Below are 24,913 nucleotides of genomic sequence, written 5' to 3' on the forward strand. Positions count from 1 at the left end.
TTCATGAAGAGACTAATTCACATCCATATACAAACCACCATCACACCGACACACACAGACACACATGTCTCCTACTGCATGTCCCTAATACACAGATTCATCCACACGCAGTGACATCCACTCCCTGCCACCACCAAACCCACAGCACACACTCGGCTACACACACAAACACCAGCACAGCCAGGCAGGAGGAAGAGGCCGTGCCTTTTTTTTTTTTTTTTTCTTGTTGGAAGAGAGGCTAGAAATTTCCCACTTTCCACGAGATCTAGTTTCTCACCCTTCCCCCATTTAAGAAAAAGAAACAAAAAAAAAAAGCAAAACTTTCTGGCCTCATCTTTTCTTGGGTCCTGCCCAGATAGTGCTGTAACTTTAAGGAAGTTGGAACAAGAGAGAGAGAGAGAGAGAGAGAGAGAGAGAGAGAGAGAGAGAGAGAGAGAGAGAGAACACACACGAACAACCCCAGATTTGGCCTCTTTCCCTGTCCAGTTTCTAGTGTCATTTATGAAGCAGAGTTCATGTTGCTGAAACTCATTGTTGTTTTGTTGAAAGGAGTCTAGCAGCACAGAGCCTTTCCTGCAGCCCTTACTCAGTGCTGTCCCAGGCATCCTGTTCAGCAGAGTGTGCAAACCGGCCAGGTCCCCCTCCTCCAGCATCCTGGTCCTGCCCCAACATCCTGGTCCTGTGGACTTGTAAGCAATCCAGTCCTTAGGTGCTTTCGGTCCATCTTAAAAGATTTCAGCTTGACTTCAGAAGAACAGTTTGGAGGTAAGTCAGGAAAGAAGGGGCCCCCTGTGGCTGGGGGTGAGGAAGTTAGGGGTGTGTCCTTAGCACATCCCTGTGGGTTTGAGGGACTTGGAACAGGCTCCTACTCTGCCTTTCAGAGAGCATCTGCTTGGACGACAGTCTCAATCCCAGATCTCCCAGCTGCATTTGGGCTGAGCCTCTGGCCCCCCTGCCTTAGCTGAGAGGTCCTAGCTGGTTTATTTAGGCAGCTGCCTGGGGTAGTTTGAACAGAACAGGCCACAGAGTGGGAGGGGTGGAGGGTGTGTGTGCATGCATTGCACAAGGGGCCTTGTCTGGACCAGGGCAGCAAAACATACCTATGGGGGGCTCTAGTGGGAGGGGCTGTAGCCAGGATGTGGGAGGGCAGAAGGGAGGTTCTGTGAAGTACTGGGGGAGGGGGGTGACTGGAAAACAGATTTCAAGCCATAAAGTCAGCTAGGAACAGGCCGAGGCAGAAAGAGCTGTGTGCAAAGGAGAAGCTGGGGTCCACTTCCATCTTATCTTCACCCTGCCTGCCTGCACGACCTTGGCAAGTCTCAGCCCTCCTCTGGGCTTCCTTTTCTTCTTCTATTGGGGGTGATGGTGGTGGGTTAGATGGTATTGGATTTTGACTGGGTTATGTGGAACAGGGCCTTCTAACGGGGAGAGTTTGGGCAGAGGTCTGAGGAGGGACAAGTCCTTTCTGTAAATCCCTAGGCTCACCCCGGTGGCATGCCCTTCCCCATAGGACGTACCATGCGGGCACTGTGCCTGCTTTGCTGGGCTGTTCTCCTGAACCTGGTGCGAGCTTGTCCAGAGCCCTGTGACTGTGGGGAGAAGTATGGCTTCCAGATTGCAGACTGTGCCTATCGTGACCTAGAGGGTGTGCCACCGGGCTTCCCAGCCAATGTGACCACACTGAGCCTGTCAGCCAACAGGCTGCCAGACCTGCCGGAAGGAGCCTTCAGGGAAGTGCCCCTATTGCAGTCGCTGTGGCTGGCGCACAATGAGATACGCTCCGTGGCTGTTGGCGCTCTGGCCCCTCTGGGCCATCTCAAGAGTCTGGACCTCAGCCACAACCTCATCTCTGAGTTTGCCTGGAGCGACTTATACAACCTAAGTGCTCTGCAGCTGCTCAAGATGGACGGCAACGAGTTAGCCTTCATCCCTCGGGATGCCTTCCGCAGCCTCCGTGCCCTGCGTTCCCTGCAGCTCAATCACAACCGCCTGCACGCTTTGGCCGAGGGAACCTTCGCGCCGCTCACTGCGCTGTCCCACTTACAGATCAATGACAACCCTTTCGACTGCACCTGTGGCATTGTGTGGTTCAAAACATGGGCCCTGGCCACAGCAGTGTCTATTCCAGAACAGGACAACATTGCCTGTACTTCACCCCATGTGCTGAAGGGTACCCCATTAAGTCGCCTGCCACCCCTGCCCTGCTCAGCTCCCTCAGTGCAACTAAGCTACCAGCCCAGCCAGGATGGAGCAGAGCTACGGCCTGGCTTCGTGCTGGCACTCCACTGTGACGTGGATGGACAGCCAGCCCCTCAGCTTCACTGGCATATTCACACCCCAGGCGGCACAGTGGAGATAGCCAGTCCTAACGTAGGCACTGACGGACGTGCCCTGCCTGGCGGCCTTGCAGCCAGTGGGCAGCCACGCTTCCAGGCCTTTGCCAATGGCAGCCTGTTTATCCCTGACTTTGGCAAGCTGGAGGAGGGCACCTATAGCTGCCTGGCCACCAATGAGCTAGGCAGTGCTGAAAGCTCTGTAAATGTGGCATTGGCCACTCCAGGCGAGGGGGGAGAGGATGCAGTGGGGCGCAAGTTCCACGGGAAAGCAGTGGAGGGCAAGGGCTGTTATACAGTTGACAATGAGGTACAGCCATCCGGACCAGAGGACAATGTGGTTATCATTTACCTCAGCCGTGCTGGGCCCCCAGAGGCTGCAATAGCATCAGAAGGGAGGCCTGTGCAGCTGCTCTCAGGCATATTCCTACTAGTCCAAAGCCTGCTTGTTCTCTTCCTTGTCTGCTTCTAACTACACTCTGCCCTGGTTGGCTAGAGCCTTCCTAACTCCCCCTGACCACGTTCCTGCCAAAGTTCCTTCTTAGCACCATGAGGTCTGGAGTTGGCGAGGCCTGAGGTTAGCTAGCCTACCACCTTTTCTAAGCTCTTCCAGGCTACCCACTACTCAAACTTGCAGATCTGCTCAGAACTAGCAACTGGGATAGAACTATATCCCAAAACTCATTGTCTCTAGTGCTAATTACTGCTGACATCACTGCCTGTGCTAGCAGGGGCAGCAAGCTAACAGGGAAACAACGATGCCCTGACCTGACCCACTTTGAAAGTGCTAGGCATGGGGATAAGGAGCTTGCGGAGGCCATCCAGGTAGGCATTAGGGCTGGGCTAGAAGGGGGTCTGGAGTGGCCAGTACAGGATCTGGAAAGGAGGTACCCCAGGCAATGGCTGGGGAAGCTAAAAGCTCTCCCTAGCCTCATGATGCTCTCCGATGAGATGTGGAAATCATGATGTGGAAATCATCCGTGGCTGGGCCTTTCTCTCTTCTCACCCCAAGTCCCACAGCTTGTGCCTGTTTCTTGACACACTTGCTCCTCCTGTCTTTCCAAGTATGCATCAGTAGCCTGCCCCCTCCCAAGAGGCTAGCTAGTCTGGGTAGCAGAAAAGAAAAAATAAACAGCATTTCTGATGCCCCACTTTCGTCTGTTTGGAATTCTGTTGGGAATCACAGAATCTTTATCAGAGGATGGGATGGCCATATGTCAGTTGTGCCAACACAAGACAAGGACCCGAGGACATATGTGGAGTATTTCAGGTGGCATGGGAGGGGAGCCCAGACTCATTACTAAGCCTTAACATGAGCCAAGCTGCAGATTTTCTGACTTCAAACTAGCCCATGGGACGAGGGAGATGGAATCCTGAGCATTGTCTTTAGCATTTTGGAAAGGGTTTGTAAGGTGACGGGAAGGCCTGGGCTGTATCCCCAAGAAAGTGTCAGGAATAGAGAAGGTTATGGTTGGGGACAGATTGGGCAAGAGGGAGGAAGGAAGGAGAATGAAGGGTGGGGAAGTAGGGGACAGAGCACAAGGAAGAAACTGAAGACAGGAGGAAGGAGGCAGGGGATAACACAGGGCACTCAGGCTCTCTCTCTCCAGATGGATGCTCCAACAGACTAGAAACCATTGACCCGAGTAGGACTGGGAATTGGGGATTAGCCAGAGCGGTGAGGTTGTAGATAGTTCTGCCAGCAGAGATGCTGCAGGACTCCAGGCCTGTGCTGGGTCAGAGGTGTCTCCCTAATCCCCACCTTTAAAGACTGGATGTATGCTATTAGGAGTGATGACCTTCAGGGGAAGGCCTGGCCTCTTTCCGGAGCCCTAGGACTGCTGAGCTCAGGAGATTGTGTCTGGAGTAGCAGCTGTGAGTCTGGCAGCTGGCCAGCCCCTCCCCCCTTACTGGGGTCCACATGTGGGGCCTCCTTTCTCCCTCATCCTCCTCCAACTTGCAGCACATGTCGAGTCCTTGTCAGCATCAACCAGCCAGGGCCAAGACTGTCTTCACATCTGAGAGAGAGCACCAGGATGGAGCCAGATTTCCTATGCTGTGTTCCTGGGGTAAGTTACTGCCCATCTCTGGGTTTCAGGTGTGTCAGAACTCAAATAACAAAGGGCAGGCTGGAAATGTAACTGCGTTGCCAAGGTGCTTGCCTGGCATGCACGAGGCCCTGGAATAGCGGTGCATGCTTCTAACTTCAACATTCAGGAGGTGGGCACTGAAGAAATAGGAAGATCAGATTCTTCTGCTGCACATTTGAGGAAATTTGAGTTCAGCATGGGCTACATGAGAGTCTATTTCCCCCAAAGCACAAAAACAAGGTAGTGTTTAAGGGTTCAATTGACTGACCATTTAGACTTGACAGTTCTGGCTTGGAGCTTAGCATCCATTTCCACTCACCACTGAGACAGCTGGGCCTCTTGGAGATTCATTCAATTCTAGCACCCGGCACCTACTGCCTGAGGCAGAGAAGCATGGGCGCTATTGTGTCCCAAGTGAACATGCTACTCTTTTGCTTTAGTCTTTGGGGGCTTTCACTGTCCTTAGAGTATAGCATGAATTTCCCATCCTCCCATGGATCCTCCGACTGGCTCCCGCATGTGGTCCACTCCTATCTGTGCCTTCTTGCGTTGCCTGTGAAGTTGCATCATCTTCGTCTTTACGTACCCTATGCTTGCCCTTCCCCCAACATGACCTTTTCTTGGTCTTCATTCGGTCGTCCTGTAGACTCAGTTTTCTACACCACCTCCTCCAGGAAGTTTTCTTGGATCTTCTCCCACCTTCAGAGTGAACCAGGCCCCTTTCTTTGACTCACACTGCCCTAGGTGCCCTGGACAGATTACATTCTCTTGTGACTGTCTCCTTGTTAAGGGCAGAGATGGAATCAGAGTGGTCCTCCTGTGACTGTGGATTATTGGTATCCAACATAGAAGGCATTTTGCAGTAGGTTAAGGAGAACTTTGAGCGTGTTTTCTTTGGCCCCTGGGCAGCCCAGATCACGGGTTTGAATGGTTAGAAGGCACCTCTGGTGACCTGTGCATGTGTTTGACCTATGGTTAGGAATAAACAGGCATAATTTTGGGGCTCCCTGATCCAAACAGGGTGAACCACACCAAGAGCATCCCTCTGCTTCATGCATCTTCCATCCAGTCCAAGACTCCGATGTGTCTGTATCTCTGCTGCCCCCGGATGCTCATTCCACTACCATTAGTCTTCTCTGCCCTGAGCCTTCCCTCCAAACCTTTCTTTATTCCTTGGAGTCTCTGCCATTCCTGCAGCCTCTTTTCCCCAGATCCTGCCTATTCTTTAAAACCTGAAAATCCAACATCTACACTGTCCAGGAATGGCATTGTAGGGTTCCCTAGTCACCCCAACCTGGGGATTCTCTCTATACCTACCCAGTGTCCAGCCCAGCACTTTGTTGGAATACCCGCAAGTGCTCCCAACTGCCCCAAATGGAGCTCAGATTAGATTTAGGGACAGTGTAGCTGGTTCCCCCGAGAGGCCTCCTCCAGTGAGAAGGAATGCTCTTCAGGGGCGCATTTATTACAGAGTGCACACTAACTTCTTTCATGACAACTAACGGCATTAAAACTACAAAAAAATCTGTTTTTTTGGAGTGGGCAGCTCAGTGGGGCCTCTTGGAGTCTGACTTGGCTGCGCAAGAAGGGGCGGGAGTGGTAGGAAGAGAGGAAAGAGAGAGCTGGGGCAGAGAGGAAGCCCACACAGGCTCCACCTTCATGGTGGGAGGGCTGGGGTTGAGGTGGGGCCAGCTGGGATGGGAGCTATTCAGGCCTTTCATCACCAACAGGGAGTAAGAGGGGCCTCACTGAGGCCCCGCAAGCGGATGGCAGAGCCAGTGTGCGGAGGAGAGGCCTAAATGTGCCCACCCTTACCCTGCCTGTTCCAAGACAAAGAACCCACTAGCTGTTTTCTCTAGAGCCCTAGCTGGTAGCCTGGTGGACAAGCACAGACCAAAGTCCTCTGAAAGCTGGTGGTGTAGACACAGTGACTCCAGTCCCCTGATCCCACAGGGATCGGCTGGCTGGCAGAGCTGCTGTTGGGGGAGGGGTTGCTGACATGAATGGGAGGGAGGATGGTAGACAGGAATGTGCCTCAGCACATAAAAGCAGGGTGGTGTGGTTTTCTTCACCCTCAGGGCTGGGTGCCATTGGCTTTGGCACTAGTAAGGGCTGCCTTCCGGAAGGCCTGCAGACTTGGGTTGTGTAGCAGTGTATAGGCCAGACCCCAGCGGGCCCTGCTCTGGCTGCCTTTGGGACCTGCTCCCTTGGCCAGCAGGTCCTTGGTCTGGAGCAATTGCATCCCTGAAAGAAAGAGAGAGAGAAGGGGAGGGAGGAAGGCCTTCTATGATCCCCAGCCAAGCTTCTGCAAACCACAGACCTGAGAGGGATCTAAAACCCCCAGACACAGCCAGGGTTCTAGTTACCTGCGGGGGTTGGGGGGGCAGAAAGCTTGGCTGCATGGCTGCAGAAGCATGTCACCCTGCTGGTCGAAGAGCAGGGAGGGAATGAAGGCAAGGAACTAGAGACTGTCAGGCAGACAGCAGAAGGTGGGAGTCAGGGAAGTAAAAGCCGGCCTAGTACCCCTACCATAGACTTCCTGGGCAGGAGATGGCATCTCACTCCTGGAGGAAGCCAGGGAGGAGTATCAAGACAGCCATTCCATTCTCTGTGCACACACAAGATATATGTGTGTGTAAGTCCATGCAAAAGACAAAAACACTCTGAGACCTGAGCAGAAGAAGGGTGACAACAGGAAGCTGAGGGACAGTGGACAAGAGACTTTTCCTGGCTCGCTATTTTGGAAGGGGCCTCCTGTGATTCCTTCCTGAGAAGCTGGGAGAGTCTATATCCATAGCCGGGGTAAAGAAGTACCTTCTTCTTCTTCTGCTGGTCTGTCCTGGGGAACCAATGGGGGCCGGGGCTGTGGGCTTGGCGTATGAAGGAGCAGGGCACAGAAGGCTATGACTCCCGGATGTGACTGGCTGGCCTCAATCCTCAGGAAGTTTCGGTATGTGTGATAGCCTAGGATGGGTTGGGGACAGAAGGCTGAGGCATAAGGGGCTCCTGGCAGACTAGAGGTACACAGAAACAGAAAGAGGCATTCAGGGGGTGTGTATACTCACCGGCATTAAACAAAACATGGCGTACACACACTGCACACAGGCACTGGCACCCTTGTTAGAATACACCACAGCCACTCCGCTACACATGCACCAAGAAGCTCTGGCATATCTCAGCGCGCGCGCACACACACACACACACACACACACACACACACACACACACACACGGCATGCACCTGTGAAGCCCTGGCAGTATGCACACATTGCACACACATGCCTCGCACCACAGAGCCTTGACAGTGCTCACATACCCGCTGCACATGGACGCAGAAGCCTACTCGCACGGATCAGCTCAGAGGTCAGGGTGCAGCAGCTGTTTGGACAGCTCAGTCCCCCGGTCCCTGCCTAGTGACCTTACCTGGATCCAGAGAGGCAGCTCTCTGCGACAGCAGGCTGAGGTCCATCTGGCCCAGGTGAACAGTGTTGTACAGAGCAGAGAGGAACATCCGCCAGACAGCCATTATGACTCCCACCAGCATATTGGTGGGGAAGAGAAGAAAAGTGGCTACACAGAGCATGCGCCTGGGGGTAGGGAGGAGAAAGGCTGAGGCCGGACTCCCTCACAGTCTTGTGCCAGGCCAGGGTCATACCTCTAAGACCTCAGGCTCTGTTGTTATCCATTGACACCGGGCATGCTTTTGTACAGCCCAGAGAGACCAGAGTTTAGTTTCAGGTGTCTGCCACTATCACTTGTGTCTTTGAGACAGGATCTCTCATTCAACCTGGAGCTCACTGATTCAGCAAGACTAAGTTGGCCAACAAGCCCCGGGGATCCTCTAGGCATGTGTCACCATGCCCAACTCTTTATGTGAGTCTGAGGAGCAACTGAACACAGGTTCTCACGTTTGCATGGCAAGCACTTTACCAACGGAGGCATCCTCTCAACCCTCCACCTGTATCTGGGTGACCCGGATGTTCCCACCTTCCTCCTCTGGGTCCCCTGTCCAAGCTCCTCTTGGGAACCAAGATCTTCCCACATCCTTGCTCCAAAGTGAGACATCTGAGGGCAGAGGATGTTAGTGATCCTCAAAGCAAGAAAGACTCTTGGCAGAGCTGGGTTAACAGCTCAGCAGTAGTGTGTGTGTCTACCATACACTAAGCCCTGGGTTTGCAAGGTTGTGGGTTCTCAGCATCTCAAAATCTCCTGAACGAAGATTAGTTAGCTCTGTGACAGGTAGGAAGGAGGCATTTTTAGAAGGCAAAATCTACAGTGAGAAGGGTCTGGGGTCTGAGGAAACCACAAACTCAAGAGACCATCTTACCGGTTGGTCAGCTCTGGGTATCCATGGTGAGTCTCCAGAAAGATCCAGTTGGCGGCTATGTTCTGCAGGATTACAGCCAAGACCAAAGTCAGCCAGAAGGGCCTGTACGTGGGTAGGATGTGGAGAGGGCTGCCATTAGTGGGTCCTTCAGTAAGTCCCATAGCCCCTGTTCTTTGCCTCACTCACCACGTGGATTCCAGGGATCGGAGGAGCAGGAGATTCCTACCATGGAGTAAAGGCACAAACACCAGGAAGGCCAGGGCTGTGGTCCCTAAGAAGAAGATGACCTGCTGCACCAGGAGCCCTGCAGGGGGCAGAAGGGACAAGGGCACAGACAAAAGGTTCTGTAAGAACCAGTTAACTCAAGGAAGCCAAGGGTTTCTGTGCTACTTCCATTCTGTGTCACTGCCTGAGCCTTGGCTTCTTTGTCTATAAAATAAGGATAGTAGTCTCTACCTTGGAGGACTCTTTTAAAACTCCAGGAGCCTCAGAATCCATGCTATTGTCCCCACTTGATCCTGAGTTCTCGAGCACAATTACTGTTTAAATAGGCATGTGCGTAGCTGTGAATCAGAGCTTAGCACCTGTCGGTGCTGAGTGAGAGAGGCAATGGAAACCATCGGGCTATACAGTCACCTGGAATGGTGCAGACAGAAGGGCTTGGGAGGTCTAAGGTTGACCAAGATGAGGAACAAACCTTTGTTTTACTATTCCCTCCATCCCCCATCACACCTTGCCTCCTCCCCTGGGTGAGAATGGGAGATCTGAGGACCAGGTCTGGCCTTTGGACTTCCAGGAGGAGCCAGGTCACTCACAGTTCAAGTATGTCAGACACCATGGTGTCTAAGGGGGAGAACTTGAAGCATAGTCTAAGAGTCCTTGAGGGTCATCTGAGCAGATTGACTCAAGGCAGCACCCCTATGCAACCCTCACATGTCCATGCATCCTTGCTGGCATCTCCCAGGAATGATGAACCCTTCATCTCAAGGCAACCCACTATGGCCAGCCTTCCTCCTATAGAAGCACCCACGTGCTACCTGAAATGTGCTACATTCGGACCTGTGTCCATCCTACCCACAATTACCCAGATGCACCTTCCTCTGAAGGGTTCCCCTTTCTGGGGGGCTCCTAACCACCATCTAGAGCAAGCTTCCTGAGAGCAAAGAGAACAGGTGGGTTCCCCCTACTGCCCTGCCCAGCCCAGGAAAATCTTTGCCAAGTACCCATACCTCCCTCCAGGGCCCAGCTCTGGGAACAAAGCAAGTGGGCTCACCAAGGCAGCTGAAGGCTGTCTGATAGGCACTGAAGCTCATCCAGCAGACTATGGCTTGGCGAGAGGGGTGAGTACTCTGAAGAGGGGGGCCCAGATCCAGGGCAGCCCCTCTGTGTATTGCTTGAAGATTGGCCCTGGGTTGAGAACAAATAGTGACCTTGGGGAACAACACAGTACTCCTAAATGGTGACCTAGGGCGAGCATCTGGCCATCAGCAGGGAACTCCAGGGCTTCAGGAGCCTGGTGGTTAACTCAGTCTGTGGTGGTCTTCCTGAGGAGACAAGGTTTGTGGAGTCTTGGAAGACCCCAGAGAGAGCACACAACCTGAACTACCACTGGGAACAAAACTGGGACCCAGCTGGGTCACCAGGAAGTAAGGCAAGGCAGAGGGCCTCACATGCCAGGGCAAGTAGGGCCAGCTCTGTGGTCTAAAGTCCTCAAGTAGGAACGCTGAGGCCTGGCAAGTGCCCAGAGTAGGTAGACCAGTTCTCTGCACCAGTCATTTCTCAGAACAACCTCTCAAATGGCCCTCTACCCTCCACGGTACCTGCTCACCTTCCATCTTGTATGAACAGTTTATCCACTTCTCTGACCTTATTCATGAAGTCACACCTGCCTTTGGTACCCTTCATCCTTCAGTCCCAGCCCTCCCAGGGCCCCTTCTCACAGGCAAACTCTCAAGCAAGGTTCCCTGTACCACTTACAGAACTTGAGGACAACCAGTTGTGTCCCTGTGTCCCCGGGCGGGCGCGTGCATGGGAGGGAACGAGCCCCACCTTCTCCCACCACACACAGCCAACCTGGGGCAGCCTGACCTGCAGTGGTTTCCCCTCCCTCAAGTCCTTCCGGATTGGGGTCCCTCAAGCCCTCAGGACTTAGATCCCTGCCCTATCTCTGTACCTGAGTGGCAGGGCCTGTAACTGACCTGTGTGTCCTCAGGGAGCGGAGCAGGAGCAGGAGGCTTAATGAGCAGGATAAGACCAGAGCTGAGATGTAACATGCTGGATAGGAGAGAGCAGGGAGGGCAGGGGCTAGAGGAGCTTCCAGAACCTCCGACCCCTATACTTTATTCTAAGAGGAAGCCACTGGGGTCCAGCTCCAGTTCTTGGGTCCAACACTGACCTGACATTGTCTATGGCTCCATCCTGCCCAGTAACATATGATATCCAAGAAAGGGAAAAGGCTACTTTCAGTCACAGACATGGCCTTCACTTTGGTTTTGGTGCTTACATTGCTATGACCCCTATAATGAGATTCCTGGCATCTGCCTGCAACTCCTCTCTTCCTGCCCATGTAGCTGACTTCAAGGGGGCCTTGTGACAAGCACAGGCTTCACTCTGATGGCCATGCTGCTGTGGCCCACTTCCCAGAATGACTCTGGCCATAAATCCATCTGCACTTGTATCAGTAGCCTTGTTTGGGCCACAGAGAGTTGTGTCTCACTACCTACCCTAATGATGGAGGTGATAACTACTACCTATCTCCTCTAGATGGGGCCCTTCTTCTCAACTCTCTCCCTCTCAACCCTGACCAAACAGAGACAGACAGTCAGGGCCACAGTCCCTGTAATGGTGAATAGAGAGCTCTAAATATATGTATAAGAATATTGTGGGGCTGGAGAGATGGCTCCATGGTTAAGAGCACTGAATGCTCTTCCAGAGGTCCTGAGTTCAATTCCTAGCAACCACATGGTAACTTACAACCATCTAGATTGGGATCTGATGCCTTCTTGTGGTGTGTCTGAAGATAGCTACAGTGTATTGGCACGACTGACATGCTCCAAACCCACATGCCAGCCAGCCTCACCCTAGAACCTCACAGCAAGCCTACAGGGTCTCTCACAGGAGCTGTTCAGGAACGGCTTGACAGCTCATGCCTCTGTACCCTCCCTGCTCTGCCTTACACTGCCAGCATGTCACGGCCTGTGGAAGAACGATGGTGCCAGGAAAAATATTTAAAGCAGCCACACTTCCATCTGCAATGTTGGTGGCCTAAGCTCCAACCATTGCATGCTAGTCCCCCAAAGCCAGAATGTTCATTTCAGCAAGGGAACCTCCAGTGGGCCAATGGAACATGTCCCCATGAGTCATGACTCTCAGACTTTGTGACAAAGTGGAAGGAAGTCCTAATTTGGGCTTCAGGGATCTATAGTCTATCTACCGTGCCCTGTTGTACAACCCGAAGCCAGCCCTGCCCCATGTGTCTCCCACAAGCTTTTGGTAGAGGCTTGAGAAGAATATGGTAGCTATAAGGCATATATATCAGACCCTGGAGGGGCAGCTGGTAGTGTGTTTACAGGATTGAAGCTCATTTCATAGGAAGCAGGAAGAAGAAGATGGTCCGGACAGACGAGAATTGGAAAGAGAAAGCAGGTTTCTAGGATTTATTACCTATAAATCCTACCCCATCCCACCTACTAGTCTTCTTCTCCTTTTCCACCCTGAGGCCACACAGCCATGGGCTTCTCTGTCACTTCAGCTAGAAAGTTAGTCAAAGATATTGGGACTGAGAGAGAGGAAGATGTCACAAAGGTTAATAAGGATCATAGGATGCACAGGCATGGAAGCTCCAACTGCCCCCACTTTGACATGAGGAATGGAGACCCAGTGCAGGAAGGGACATCCCTTGTGTTCATGGCAGGCTAAAATCACATCCAGAGCCGGGCGGTGGTGGTGCACGCCTTTAATCCCAGCACTTGGGAGGCAGAGGCAGGCGGATTTCTGAGTTCGAGGCTAGCCTGGTCTACAGAGTGAGTTCCAGGACAGCCAGGGCTACACAGAGAAACCCTGTCTCGAAAAACCATAAATAAATAAATAAATAAATAAATAAATAAAATCACATCCAGTAGCCTGTCTCCTGTCCCCACTATGGCTTTTCAGGGACATCAAGCATTCTCACCTTCCACAGCCCATAGGTGATGCTTCACCAGTTCTACCACCTCCTGCTTGTCTTCAGAGAGCACGATCCCAAAGCCAGCGAGCAGGTAGGAGACATCTGTGTTGATCCCTGCCCTGACCTTCTGCACAGTAGGTATCACACTCACCAGCAGCAGCAGGGCCACCTGGAAAAGCCCCACTATGAAGACAGAGAGGACCAGCTGTGTGTACCACCCTGAAAAAGTATCTTCTAGTTTGCTAGGTGAGACCCTAACCAGCTGCAGCCACATGCCCCTAAACTGCCCTAAGAACAAGTCCTTCTGCCTTCAAACGGAATGTGACATGAATATATGACTTCAGTCCAACAGGTCAAAGATAGGCTATACCTATTTATTTACCTCACTTGTCTATATAAGCTTCAGAATATAAGCATTTCCAACTTTGGGCTGGGATGATAGTTCAGTCAGTCAAGTGCTTGGCAAAACTGAATTCGATTTCCCAGAACCCATATAAAAAGCTGGGCATGGTGGCTCCTGCCACCTAGCACTGGGGAGGCAGAGACAGGCAGTCCCTGGTGCTCACTGACCAGGCAGCCTAGCCTGCCCAGCAAGTTCCAGGCCAGTGAAAGATTCTATCTTATAATACAAAGTGTATGGCAACTAAGGAATGATCTGGGAGTTGCGCGCGCGCACACACACACACACACACACACACACACACACACACACGGGGGTGGGGGGAGAGGGTAGGTGTGTGAGAGAAAGTCCAACTTTTCCATGCTAAAGAAAGCAAATGAATGTTAAAACTGAAGAATTTTGGGTTCAAATTTGGCTGCTCTAAGGTATTAGCTGTAGGAACCTGGCTGAGTTAGGTTCTCTATGCCTCAGTTTCCCCTGATTGTAAAATGAAGATAAACCAGACCTACATCACCCCAGGAGTTTGGGTTGTTGTTGCTTTGTTTTTTATTTGTTTGTTTGTTTGTTTCCAGACAGCGTCTCCTCTAGCACGGGCCAGCTTCACTTTGTCACTAGGGACAATCTTGGGCTTCTGAGCCTTCTGTCTGTACCTCCTAAATGCTGGGATTACAGGCTTATGTCTAAGTGATGCTGGGGATTAACCCAGGGTTCCACATATCCTAGGCAGACAATCTACCAGGTAAGCCACAGCTCCTATGCTAAAGGTGGCAGTGATTCATCAAACATGGGAACTAACAAAATCCTCGGAACGTAGAAAAGTGGTTTTATTTCTTCCGTTTTACAGATGAGCTAATAGTTTCATGAAGGTGAAGAAATTTGGCCAAGGTCACCCAGGAAGTGCACAATGGAAGTACAATTTAAGTCCATGTTTATATGACTTGGAAACTTATGAATCATTATATAAACCTGCTAAGGGTTGGCATCCCTCCCACCGGGTAAGCTAGTCTTTCCAAGATGCAGAACAGCTGACTGGATAAGGGGGCACACCTGGGGAATCTGATTTGGGCCTGGGCTGTCCCACATTTGGAGGGCTGAGGTCAGGGGTTCAGGGACAATGAACACTGCAAAATGTAGGACACACCTGGTAAGTGGCTGTTCCTGTCAGGGTAGCCGAGATCACCAGCGTCAAGGGCAGGCGGAATCCTACAGTCACCAGAAGAAGGCATGTGGAGAAAAATGTGACCCAGCCTCTGGCCCCATTCCTTCCAAGCCAGGCCAGTGTGTCCCTGTCTAAGACTGGCAGCTGTCTCTACAAGGGTTCTGAGGAATAAGCTGACCCTTCCCACCAGCTTCTCTGGGCAAAGGCTCTTCCTAACAACCCTGGCTCGCCACTGCATCTCATACCTGGCTGCGGAGTGTAGATGGAATGCTGAGAGAAGGCCCAGGCCCGAGACAGGACGCTATGCTTGGAGGCGGGATGGGAGCTGCAGACAGATCCGGGTAGGTTGAGCCTCAGGGGAGAGGCCTCTGCTCAAGGCCACATTCAAGTTGGGTCCCAGCATCATGATACTAACAAGAGCCTCCTCCAGAGCACACATTCAGTCCTGCCCTCCCACACGTTGCTCTGCCTGCTGAGGCATGCCCAGACCTTACCAGCCATCCAGCTTCTTTGGGCATAGGAGGGTTTTCAGATACTTCTTGGAGTAGCTGGTCTGCAGCCCCTGTATAACAGGACAAGTGTTACAGTCTGACATCTGCCACCGGCAGTCTCTGAGGCCCTGGCCAAGGACACTGAATGGATGAACAAATGAATGAATGAATGAATGAGTACAAAGTAATTTCTCCAATGCCTCCTGATTAGGACAGTGGTGGTGGAATGTGGGGAGGCTGACCTATGACCTATGGGGACAAGGGTCACACCCTGGAAAGCTACATCCTTCACAAATAAAGAGAGTCAAATTCCTATCACAGAACCTGAAATGCTGGGAAGTTCTTCCCAAGATCCCCTCTTAGTCAGATCTCGGCTCTCTGTCCTCTTCTAGCCAAGACTGGGGCCAAGGGAAGCCTGGGCCCTGTGGACTCACTCTGCTCAGGATACAAGATGGTGCCAGTCTAGGGCATAAACCCTAGCCTCCCTGCCTGCTATGTCTTACTCTAGGAAGATCATAGGGAAATGGCATTTACCCAAGCCACATTCTAGGCCTTAAGCTGCCTGCACAGTGCCAGAGGCCTATGGGAAGGTGGGACAAACCTCTGTGGGGGAAAACAGGCCAGGGTCACCTGTTGCCAGGGCAACTTGAGGACCCAGGGTAGAAGTGGGTCAGCTCAAAGCTTAACTGAATCCCTTGTGGCTTAAATCTTTCTGACTTAACGTCCAACAGGATTTAATTCTCTTGGAAATGTGGAGGAGAGGAAGAGGGGCAGAAGAAACCCTGGGAGGTGGTGGGAGTCTCTAGGGACATGTACCTGGCCTACTGTGTCTTCTGGGGGACCCTAGGCTTTGCAGAGAGAATGTAAATCTCAGGAGAGCCAGTGATGAACACTTGGGACCCTGCTATGAGGCAGATCTGGAGCCAAACCAAGGGGTCAGGGTCTCCTGGACTGGATAAGCCTCCTGAGTCCACAGACTTTCCCTCTCCATGCCCTTCATTTCTCCTTAGCTCCAGTTCAGTGCCTGCCGAGGCCCCTGCCTATCTGTGACCCGAGCAGCATGCACTCCAGAGAACACCACCTTGGGTGGCCCTGCTCCTCAGCTACCTGCCGTAGGTCAGCCAGGGGAGGGGAGCTGTGTTATTCAACTCCATGCTTGTGCCCAGAGACATTTAGCCTGGCTTGGTTTGCAGCTGGAAACTCACTCATCTCTTTGCCCTTGCTTTCCCCCTTCGGCCTCTGCCTTACTCACCCCATCTGGGCCCTCTCCTGGCTGCCCTCCTCCTTAGGAGGCCTCATGACCTACAATCCTATGGCTACAGACTCGATGGGTCACTGGGTTTGTGGGCATGCCCATCTCCCCGGCCGGTATGAGGCACTACCTGCAGAAGGCCCAACTCAGTGGATTCTGAAGTCCCAACATCCAGCCAGCCCCTGACACATAGGAGACGATTCAAAGCCTTCTTGATAAGTTCTTAGTATTTTTCAAGAATGCTCTCTTGTCACGAGGCATCCATTTACAGCATCCATTCCTCCAAACAATCCACAATACTTTCTTTTTAAAAGTCATTATCTTTTATATCCTACCCTGGCCTTGAACTTCTGGTTCTCCTGTCTCTGCCTCCCAAGTTCTGGGAGGCATGATGCCCAATTTATCCTTGGTGCTTAGGACCAAAAACCCAGGGTCTTATGCATGCTGGGCAAGCAGTTGTCCAACAGATAAAACCTCTGCCTTGTAGGGACTCTCTTCTGAGCTTCATTCTGCCCAGGACACACACACGTGTGTGTGTGTGTGTGTGTGTGTGTGTGTGTGTGTGTGTGTGTGTGTGTGTGTAAACAGCACAGCCCAACTCCATGACCAGTTCTTTCCCTTGCCTGCTCTTCCCCCACTCCAGGGGCTCTCTGTCCTCCAGACTCACTGAATTCTGCCTCCAGGAAGCCCCTTCCACCAGTCAACACTCCTTCGCATCTGACATCACTCAACACTTCAGATCAGCTCAGAATGAGCTTCCTGGACCAGCCTGACATCTAACTCTGCAGAAGCACAGGACTCTTGGATAGCTCACTGCTGCAACCCTCAGGGGTTTCAAAGAACTGAATCCCTGAATTTAGTTGTGCTTTGCTGAGTCCCCACTCTGCAAACAGCCCAGGTACCCTTTCTGCCTGGGGAGGACAATACAAAACAGTTACTTTGATTTTTTTTTTCCCCTGAGGCTTTCTGTGAGTAAAAGTTCTTGCCAAGCCTGACAACCTGAGTTTGACCCCCAGGACCAAGATGGTGGAAGAAGAGTACTCAGGAAAGTTGTCCTACAACCCAGGACCCAGAATGTGTGTTCTCTCTCTCTCTCTCTCTCTCTCTCTCTCTCTCTCTCTCTCTCTCTGTCTCTCTCTCTCTCTCTCTGTCTCTCTGTCTCTCTGTCTCTCTGTCTCTCTCCCTCCCTCCCTCCCTCCCTCCCTTCTGCCTGAGGAGGACAATACAAAACAGTTACTCTGGTTTTTTCCTCCCCAGGCTTGAAAAATTCTTGAAAACTGCTAAGAACTTATCAAGAAGTCTTCTCAGCTTCTCCCACATGTCAGGGGCTGGCTGTAATGTTGAGACTTCAAAACACACACACACAGAAAGAGAGAGGGGGGAGGAGGGAGAGGGAGAGGGGGAGAGAGAGTGGGGAAGGGGGAGAGTGGGAGAGGAGGAGAGAGGGAGAGGGGGAGAGGGGGGAAGGGGAGGGGGAGGGGGGGGGGGAGGGGAGGGGGAGGGGGAGGGGGAGGGGGAGGGGGGAGGGAGAGGGAGAGGGAGAGGGAGAGGGAGAGGGAGAGGGAGAGGGAGAGGGAGAGGGAGAGGGAGAGGGAGAGGGAGAGGGAGAGGGAGAGGGAGAGGGAGAGGGAGAGGGAGGTAATTTTAAAACACAGGAGGCATAGATATGAGAAAAAAGGTGTCAGAGAGCAGCCCTGCCCACACCGTTACCTGGAAGCCTGCTCCTGTCTGGTAACGGATACTCTGCACCAGCTGTACTGGATACCAAAGGCTCAGGAACCCAAGACCCAGAAGCAGAGGCAGGGAGGCCAGCAAGGAGTAGTGCTTGTATATCTGGACAGACAGACAGATACTCTATCAGACCTGCCTTCTACCTTCTCTCCAGTATCCATTCCCACCCCACAAGGCACTGGGGATGGCCCAGGAACCATGACAAGTCTCTGATTCTAGGGCCTCCAGACTAGGTCCCCTTCCCATCTTATGCCCCAATGGCCTAAGCAGACCCCAAAGAATGTGTCACAAGCTCTTCCTAGACCCCCATAGGCTTCAGTGAGACCTGTAACCTGACACCCACTTTCTCTGACACACTCACTTTTCTGTGCTCCCAGCATCTTAGGGCACATCCTATTAAAAACTAGACAAAGGGGGTGGTGAAGAGACGGCTCAGTGGTTAAGACCATTGGCTGCTCTTCAGGGGTCCTGGGGTTGGTGTCTAGCACCTACGTGGCAGCTCGCAGCCGTCTGCGACTACAGTTTCAAGGATCTAGTGCCCACTTCTGGCTTCCACAGGGCTGCATGTCTGTGATGTATAGATGTATGTGAATGCGCCTGTGTGTGTATACGTGCGGAGACTCATACGCATTTTAAAAAATAAAAGTTAAATCTAAAAATAATTACATAAAGTCCTAATTTTGTCTGGTACAGTTTATCCAAGTACATCCATGAGAGACCCTCCTGGGTCAACTCCTTCCATATTCATTCATTTGATTTCAGTTCAGTATGGGTTTTTTTTTTCTTTTTGAGAGAGAGGAAGAGAGAGAGAGAGAGACAGAGAGAGAGAGAGGGTTTTATGTACACCAAATTCCAAGTGCTAAACAATATTCAAGCACCTTGGCAAAAAAAACTTCTTAAGTTTTTGTGTTGGGTGGGGGCTCTTTGAGCCAAGGTCTAGCTACGTATATAGTTCAAGTTGACCTCAAATTAATGATTCCCCTGCCTCAGCTTCCCGAGAACTGGGATTACAGGTGGGATCCATGATGCTTGGCTATAAAAGCAATTCCTAATCTTCACCTTCATGGAGAGATCAATGTTACCAACTCCATCGACAGGTGGGGAAACTGAGTCTCAGACAAGTGCCACTTCTCTCAGAGCACTTAGTACCACCTTGCTTGTGTATTGTGTCTCTACTTCTGAGAATATCTAGGAATATCTCCTAGAAAGTCAGGGGCTTACTTTATTTTGTCCACAGGTATATTTCAAGGCCTGGAAATGTTTGTTGACTGAATGAATGAAGTGGTAAAGCTGTGAAACTGGATTGTCTGGCTAGAAAACTGACACCATTTCTTTTTGGGTCTGTATTGGGGAGCTTCCTAGTCCCTTGCCAGGGACAGTGAAGCTAGTTCTGGGGTTCTAGAATTCTCCTTTAGACCTCTGAGGTTATTTCCCCACTCAGCACTTGTCTCTCTCTAGTTTCCCTGCCTAAAGAAAGACTCAGGAATCAGGGGAGGAATGCTATAGGCATCCTCGTCCTCCACTCTGCCCTCCAAGGTTGAAAGCTGCTGGGGACAGGGCCCAGATCCCTGCCCCAGGTCTCAATCTCAGAGCAGCCAAGCTTGGTACAGACATGGATTGATGGGCATGAGATCCCGAGAACGACAGAGGAAAACAACGAAGCCCAGGGTATAGACAGAGATGAGAGTCAGACAGGCACACCCTCTTCCCTGGGCCACTGGGAGTCAAGGTTACCTTGGGGTCCTGAGGACACTCTGCTCTCTGCCAGACATGAACACCAAAGTGGGCCCAAGATAACACAGTACCCAATAAGTATGCAGCTCGGTGCCCTGCCGTAGCACAAGCAGCCAGAGGGTAGTAGAGGGCTGGATAGTAGAGCAGAGCCAGTAGCTTCCAGGGCCCTAGAAAGAGAAACGCATGAGAGACACTAAAAGAGAGAAAGACTCAAGGCCTAGACCATACCTACAAGAGATGCTTTTCTGTCCCCATCTTCCAAGCCCCTCAGCTATTCCAGTGCATGAACGCTCACTTTGCTTGGGTCTGAGCAAAGGCTCTGTGACCCTAACCAAGTTACCTCTTGATGTCTCTGTCTCTCCATCTGTAAAAAAAGGCAAAAGCAAACCAAGAAGTGCTTAGTGCAGTGCCTGAGTAAGTACTCAATAAACTAAGTACTACTTTATCGCTGCTTTCTTCTCTGACCCTTAGTTCTCTGTATTGTAAACTAGAACTATTAATATATCCCGTCCTTTGTGGAGACTGTTGATCTAAAGAGGTCATTCTGCGGCCAGCGGTACCCCCTGCTGGCAGTTGTTCCCGTTGCCATCACCTCCTCCAGCCAACCTTAATAAACCAGGACCCCACCCTGCCCTGTCCCATCAGGCCAGGATCTCCTGCTGGATACCTGGACTGGATGCCGCAGTGAGGTTCAGGAAAGGCAGTGGGTTCTCATCAGGGATCAACAGGCACAGATTGCTGAAGAGGACCACAAAGACAGCAGCAGGCACTGTCCAGGATAGGTCCCCAGCCAAGAAATCCACAGGGCTGCCATAGATAGGGACAGAAGAATAGCAGGAAGGCAGTCAGTCCCTGTGCCTGCGCCTGCGTTTGCGCCTGCGCCTTTCCACAGTGTGCTCCCTAAGCTGTCAAGTCTATGGTCTTCACCATCCATTCATTCGCTGACAGCATGCTTGTGGAGAGCCTAGAACCCATCCTGAGCTGGGCCCTAGGGCACAGGCGTTGAGAACAAGCTCTAGATGCCCCGCCCACCAGGGGAGCTCCAGGAAACAGCCGCCTCCTCCTGAACAGATCTGTCAGTCTGGGCTGGCAGATCTTCAGAGAACACAGAGAGTCATAACATCCTTGTGTAAAGACAGCCTCCCTGGGCTGGGTGTGGACCAGAGCAGAGGGCAGACAGCGGGCACGGTAGTCCCAGGCTTGGGTTCTCTGCTTCTCTACTCTCACTTGTCCTGGTGCTCTGAGAGCCCCATCCTGCTTCGTCTGCTCCCCCAGCAAAGCAGACTTTTCCCTGCACCAGGCAGAATCTCGGGGTGCTTCCACAGCAGTCCCCAATTCCCGCAGGACTTGTGGCTGGCACCTTTTCTAACGTATGCTGTCTCCCTCTCCAGCCAGCCAAGTCCTGTACCCTCAGGATGACACCTAGCTCACTCTTTAGAGTTGCAAACCAAAGGAAAAAGGAAAAAAAAGTTGCAGTCATGGATGATGGTTCCAGGGTGATGGTTCACTGCTCACGAACCCAAGACGTTCTCAAGAGAAACAGCTGAGACAGCATCAGGGGGTAACTCTAAGTCTGAGGGCTTCATACCAGGGCCTTCATCTCTCTAGAACTCTTTCCTCCATGTCCTGAACTCTCAAGCAAGTAGATGGCGTAGCCTCTTTACCTCCTTCTGTTATACCTGCCTGCCTAAGACAAGAAAGCTGGGTGGGGAGGGCTCTAGACTGAGAGAGACAGGGTGGTCTGTTTCTAAGTCAGAGCTGGCTTTAAAGCTTCTAAGTCACTCAACTTCCTAAAGGAGACTTATCAGCTGGGTCTCAAATTCGGCTTCCCAGAGACTAGCACAAACCTGGGCAGTCCAGGTCTGCGATGACCACGACGTGGCCAAAGCCTGTGATGTCTCACCAGCAAGGCCAGCAGCAGTAGAGCCAGGAGCTGGAAGAAGAGAGAAGCACAGGGCTTGGATGTCAGGCTTCCCAGAGATCGGAGTCCCAAGATTTGTCCCTGTCAGTTTTTTAAAAAGCTCCCCACCCACCCAATTACATATTCGGGTGACATCTAAGAGACTGGCTAAAAGATGACAGAATTGGTCAGCACTTCTGGCTTGGATCCCTGTAGGGAGAACTCCCAAATAACCCTCCCTGGGGACACTAGGTCTCTAGCACCATCCCAAATGGGAACACAGATCCCTCTGCCTGGACTGGCAGCAGGTGGCAAGGCAGGCTAGACTTACCGACAGTGAAGCCAGGCAGGCATGGAGCAAGGCGGGGGGTGCAGTGGGCTGGCAAGGGGGATTGACCCTGTGGAAGAAATGATCCATAGGTTTAGCTTTAGCTAGGGTTTAAGGCAGTTCCCACAGAGAAGGTCTCACCAGCATCTCCCTCAGCTCCCACCCCAGCCTGTTTGGTTCTGCTTTTCCGGGTAAGTCTGGGTCCCCCCACATTGTGCTGTGCCAGCCCTGTGTCATGCTATAGGGTTAGAGAAAGGAGACTCTTGGGAGACATAGAGTATGCAGTTTGGTCTAAATATCTATTCTTGCTCACCCAAATCATTCCTATCCTCCAATGACCCTCCTCCTCGTCCATCCACTTTTAAGGAACTTCCAGCTGCTTCTAACCTCACAGAGACTCCTCTTCACAGAGCAGAGGTTAAACACACTACCTGAATCAAGCAATCTAGCATCTAGTCTTGTGACTTGCTTCTGGTGCCTGATTGATCCAGGACTGGAAGGACACCCCCCCCCATTCCATCCCATTAAAAGTGTTAATGTACAGTGAAACAGTTTGCACACTGCACAAGGATGCTTGACCAAGAAAATAAATATGGTCAGAAATCCAGGCCATACAGTTCTCCACGTTCTGTGCCTGCTGAGCTGAACACAATAAATGAAGTATTCTTTTTCCTAATCACCATCACAGAGGCTCCCTGGGGACTGGCAGGCATTCTGCTCTGAAGGTAACTTAAGCACAAAAGGAAGCCAGGGGAAAAGAAAGAGCTCAACGAGGATCTCGGATCTCCGAAGATCTCCGAGGCAACTTCCATGTCTGGCAGAGAAAGTTTGGGACTATAGATAGGTAAATGAGGAGGCAGGGTACCAGGGCTGATCGCTTTCTAGACTGCAAGTCTGAAAGCCAGGGCGAGGTTTCAAATGTGAGTGAGGCCTAGGAAGATGGGACTGTGGAGGTTGGGATAGGGAGGAGGGAGGGGAGTGATTAGTTGGGAGGAGGAAGGGGGGGAAAGGCTGAAAGGAATCTATGCCAAGAGGCCAGTCCACCCCAATCTGCTATATAGCAACGAGAAGTAAAGACGTGTGCAGAACCCTGGGACCACCTGCTCGGTCAACCTCCTCCATCCATCTTTCTTGCAGGAATTCCTGAGCCCATCATTGAGGTGGAGGAGGTCAAATGGGTCTTTCCCGTGTCACTTCTAAGCCCCAGCAAAGCTGCTCCAATAGAAAATGTGCCTGCCATTGCAGGAGTGTGGGAATGGGTACCTTGTCTGAGCTCAGGTCTTGCACCCGCCCACACCTAAGTGCAGTGTGTGGGAGGGGGGATGGGTGGAGCTCTGACCAGCCCTAGGGTCTCAGGAGCACCACTCAAGTCCCTAAACCCTTCCCAGTGTCTAGTTTCTGCTCAGCCCAGTGTCTCCAGCCGTGCTGGGACAGGGATGCAGCACGATGACCCTTAAGTAGCTTGGTGACTTTCTCAGAAAACCCACATCAAACTAGAAGCCACTCCAAGCCCAGAAACCTTCTTTAGGGCCCTGTCTTTGGAACCTCTGGTCCTTACTGAACATAAATAAGGTTTCTAGCTGACACCGAGTGTGTTCGCTCATGATGGGTGGGAACTCAGCCTTTGTACGATTGGTCAGGGGACAACATAGATATTACCATGAGGACCACAGAGAATCCCCTCTCGGGAGAGATACAAACAGGTACTAAAGAGTGTAGAGGAGACAGAAAGTTTTGTCTGGCTTCTGAGAGGTAGTCGAGAGGATGAGTCTTCACTGTCAGCTTGACTGCAGTAAGCAATGCCTAGAAACCAGGGAGGCAGCTCTTACTATGTCTTCGAGGGTGTTCCAGAGAAAAGGAATGGAGAGGAAGAGGACCTTCCTGAACGTGGACAGCACCACCGCTTGGGTAGAGTACTAGCATTCGTCTGGCTGTTTCCTCACTGCCCAGATGCTTACGAGCACCCTTTGCTGTGCCTGAGCCCGCCATGATAGACTGGACCCTCGGCCCATGAGCCACACAGTCCCTTCCCCGCTGAAGTGGCTTCTTCTTGGGTATTGGATCACAGCGATGCAAACGTAACCTTTAAGGTGCTTTCGGGCTTCAGTTGGACAGAAAGTCTGTATCTCCATAGGAAAGGAAGAGTAGAGGTAGCCTGGGCTGTGGAGAGAGCCCGAGTAGGGAGAAGACAGTGTGGCTGGCACTAGACAAGTCTCTCAGTTGGCCCTGAGAAAGGCCAGGGCAAGGTTAAAGCTGGCATGGGAGGCACTAAAATACTACGGAGCCTGCCTGTGCAAGAAGTCTGTGGCTGAGTCTATCCTGACCCTGGGGCCCCACCCTAGCCCCATCCTACAGTGCACACTAAGGTACAGAAAGTCTGCATCCTGGAACTCTTCAAAGCTTTGATGTAGCACACCCCTGGGGTGCCTGACTCACACAGGGAGAGGTGAACTCAAGTTCATCTCCTAGGGAATCCCCTGTGCTCCCTCCTAGTCTCCCAGTCTCATCTCTGGGGGAGGAGGGGAAGAAGTGGGTTGGTGTCTAGACTTGTTGTTGGCTTTTTTTTTTCCCCCTAAAATGGTAAATTCCAATAATCCCCTTCATTCTAAAGACTCTCCTCTCCAAAGGCCCAGTCCTCACATTTACTTTATTCTGAGACTATATACAGATATCCCAGCAACAGCGAGTTACAGGCACCGGGCTTCCAGCCCATGCCCAGTCTGGTTCCTGATACTCACAAGGACACAGTTTCTGATTGGGTCCTTACCCCAAAGCTTGCTTTCCTTGGAGAGCCTAGGTCCCTCCTGTAGTCCACCACTACATAGCTGAGCTGGGGAGGCTGGGAGAGGGGGAGTCACAGCCTAGCTGACCACAGGCTTCTTTGCAGGTGGCCAGAACCTTAAGTCCTCCAAACAACAGTTCTTTCCCTCGGGCCTGGGTGGGGCCTCAGTCCCTGCTGGGTGACCCCAACCAAGCCAGGCTGCAGCCCTAGCCTCTGGGGAA

General features: G+C 51.9%; 2 protein-coding genes and 1 long non-coding RNA gene across 8 annotated transcripts in view; 2 read left to right on the forward strand and 1 right to left on the reverse strand.

Annotated features, from left to right (window-relative positions):
- Positions 1 to 469: 469 nt before the first annotated feature.
- Islr (immunoglobulin superfamily containing leucine rich repeat) lies at positions 470 to 3,484 on the forward strand. Of its 2 annotated transcripts, none has more exons than XM_076925565.1 (2): positions 470 to 765; positions 1,511 to 3,484. In XM_076925565.1, exon 2 carries the CDS (start codon positions 1,519 to 1,521, stop codon positions 2,803 to 2,805), a length of 1,287 nt encoding a protein of 428 aa, XP_076781680.1. In that variant the 5' UTR covers positions 470 to 765; positions 1,511 to 1,518; the 3' UTR covers positions 2,806 to 3,484. The 2 variants fall into 2 exon arrangements, with proteins under 2 accessions (XP_076781680.1, XP_076781678.1); XM_076925563.1 differs by lacking the exon at positions 470 to 765 and adding an exon at positions 1,152 to 1,312.
- An 830-nt stretch (positions 3,485 to 4,314) lies between these two features.
- LOC143439332 (uncharacterized) lies at positions 4,315 to 14,244 on the forward strand. Of its 2 annotated transcripts, none has more exons than XR_013107618.1 (3): positions 4,315 to 4,402; positions 13,888 to 14,054; positions 14,160 to 14,244. It is a non-coding gene; the product is annotated as an uncharacterized LOC143439332 (long non-coding RNA). The 2 variants fall into 2 exon arrangements; XR_013107619.1 differs by lacking the exon at positions 4,315 to 4,402 and adding an exon at positions 13,077 to 13,161.
- The window catches only part of Stra6 (signaling receptor and transporter of retinol STRA6), a 36,529-nt gene continuing 17,443 nt past the window's right edge, over positions 5,828 to 24,913 (reverse strand). For all 4 annotated transcript variants that reach the window (XM_076925560.1, XM_076925561.1, XM_076925558.1 and 1 more), the window contains exons 4-20: positions 21,914 to 21,980; positions 21,530 to 21,615; positions 20,350 to 20,489; positions 20,023 to 20,046; positions 19,683 to 19,849; positions 17,928 to 18,050; positions 14,969 to 15,036; positions 14,720 to 14,799; positions 14,457 to 14,518; positions 12,922 to 13,084; positions 10,949 to 11,024; positions 10,024 to 10,157; positions 8,937 to 9,054; positions 8,751 to 8,852; positions 7,847 to 8,010; positions 7,238 to 7,387; positions 5,828 to 6,667 (exon numbers count right to left, since the gene is read on the reverse strand). In XM_076925560.1, the coding sequence (XP_076781675.1) occupies positions 6,498 to 6,667; positions 7,238 to 7,387; positions 7,847 to 8,010; positions 8,751 to 8,852; positions 8,937 to 9,054; positions 10,024 to 10,157; positions 10,949 to 11,024; positions 12,922 to 13,084; positions 14,457 to 14,518; positions 14,720 to 14,799; positions 14,969 to 15,036; positions 17,928 to 18,050; positions 19,683 to 19,849; positions 20,023 to 20,046; positions 20,350 to 20,489; positions 21,530 to 21,615; positions 21,914 to 21,980 (1,894 nt within the window). In that variant the 3' untranslated portion in view covers positions 5,828 to 6,497. The remainder of the gene's footprint in view (positions 6,668 to 7,237; positions 7,388 to 7,846; positions 8,011 to 8,750; positions 8,853 to 8,936; positions 9,055 to 10,023; positions 10,158 to 10,948; positions 11,025 to 12,921; positions 13,085 to 14,456; positions 14,519 to 14,719; positions 14,800 to 14,968; positions 15,037 to 17,927; positions 18,051 to 19,682; positions 19,850 to 20,022; positions 20,047 to 20,349; positions 20,490 to 21,529; positions 21,616 to 21,913; positions 21,981 to 24,913) is intronic.

The sequence above is a fragment of the Arvicanthis niloticus genome, chromosome 26 (genome assembly GCF_011762505.2).
Source record: "Arvicanthis niloticus isolate mArvNil1 chromosome 26, mArvNil1.pat.X, whole genome shotgun sequence".
In the NCBI taxonomy this organism is placed as follows: domain Eukaryota; kingdom Metazoa; phylum Chordata; class Mammalia; order Rodentia; family Muridae; genus Arvicanthis; species Arvicanthis niloticus.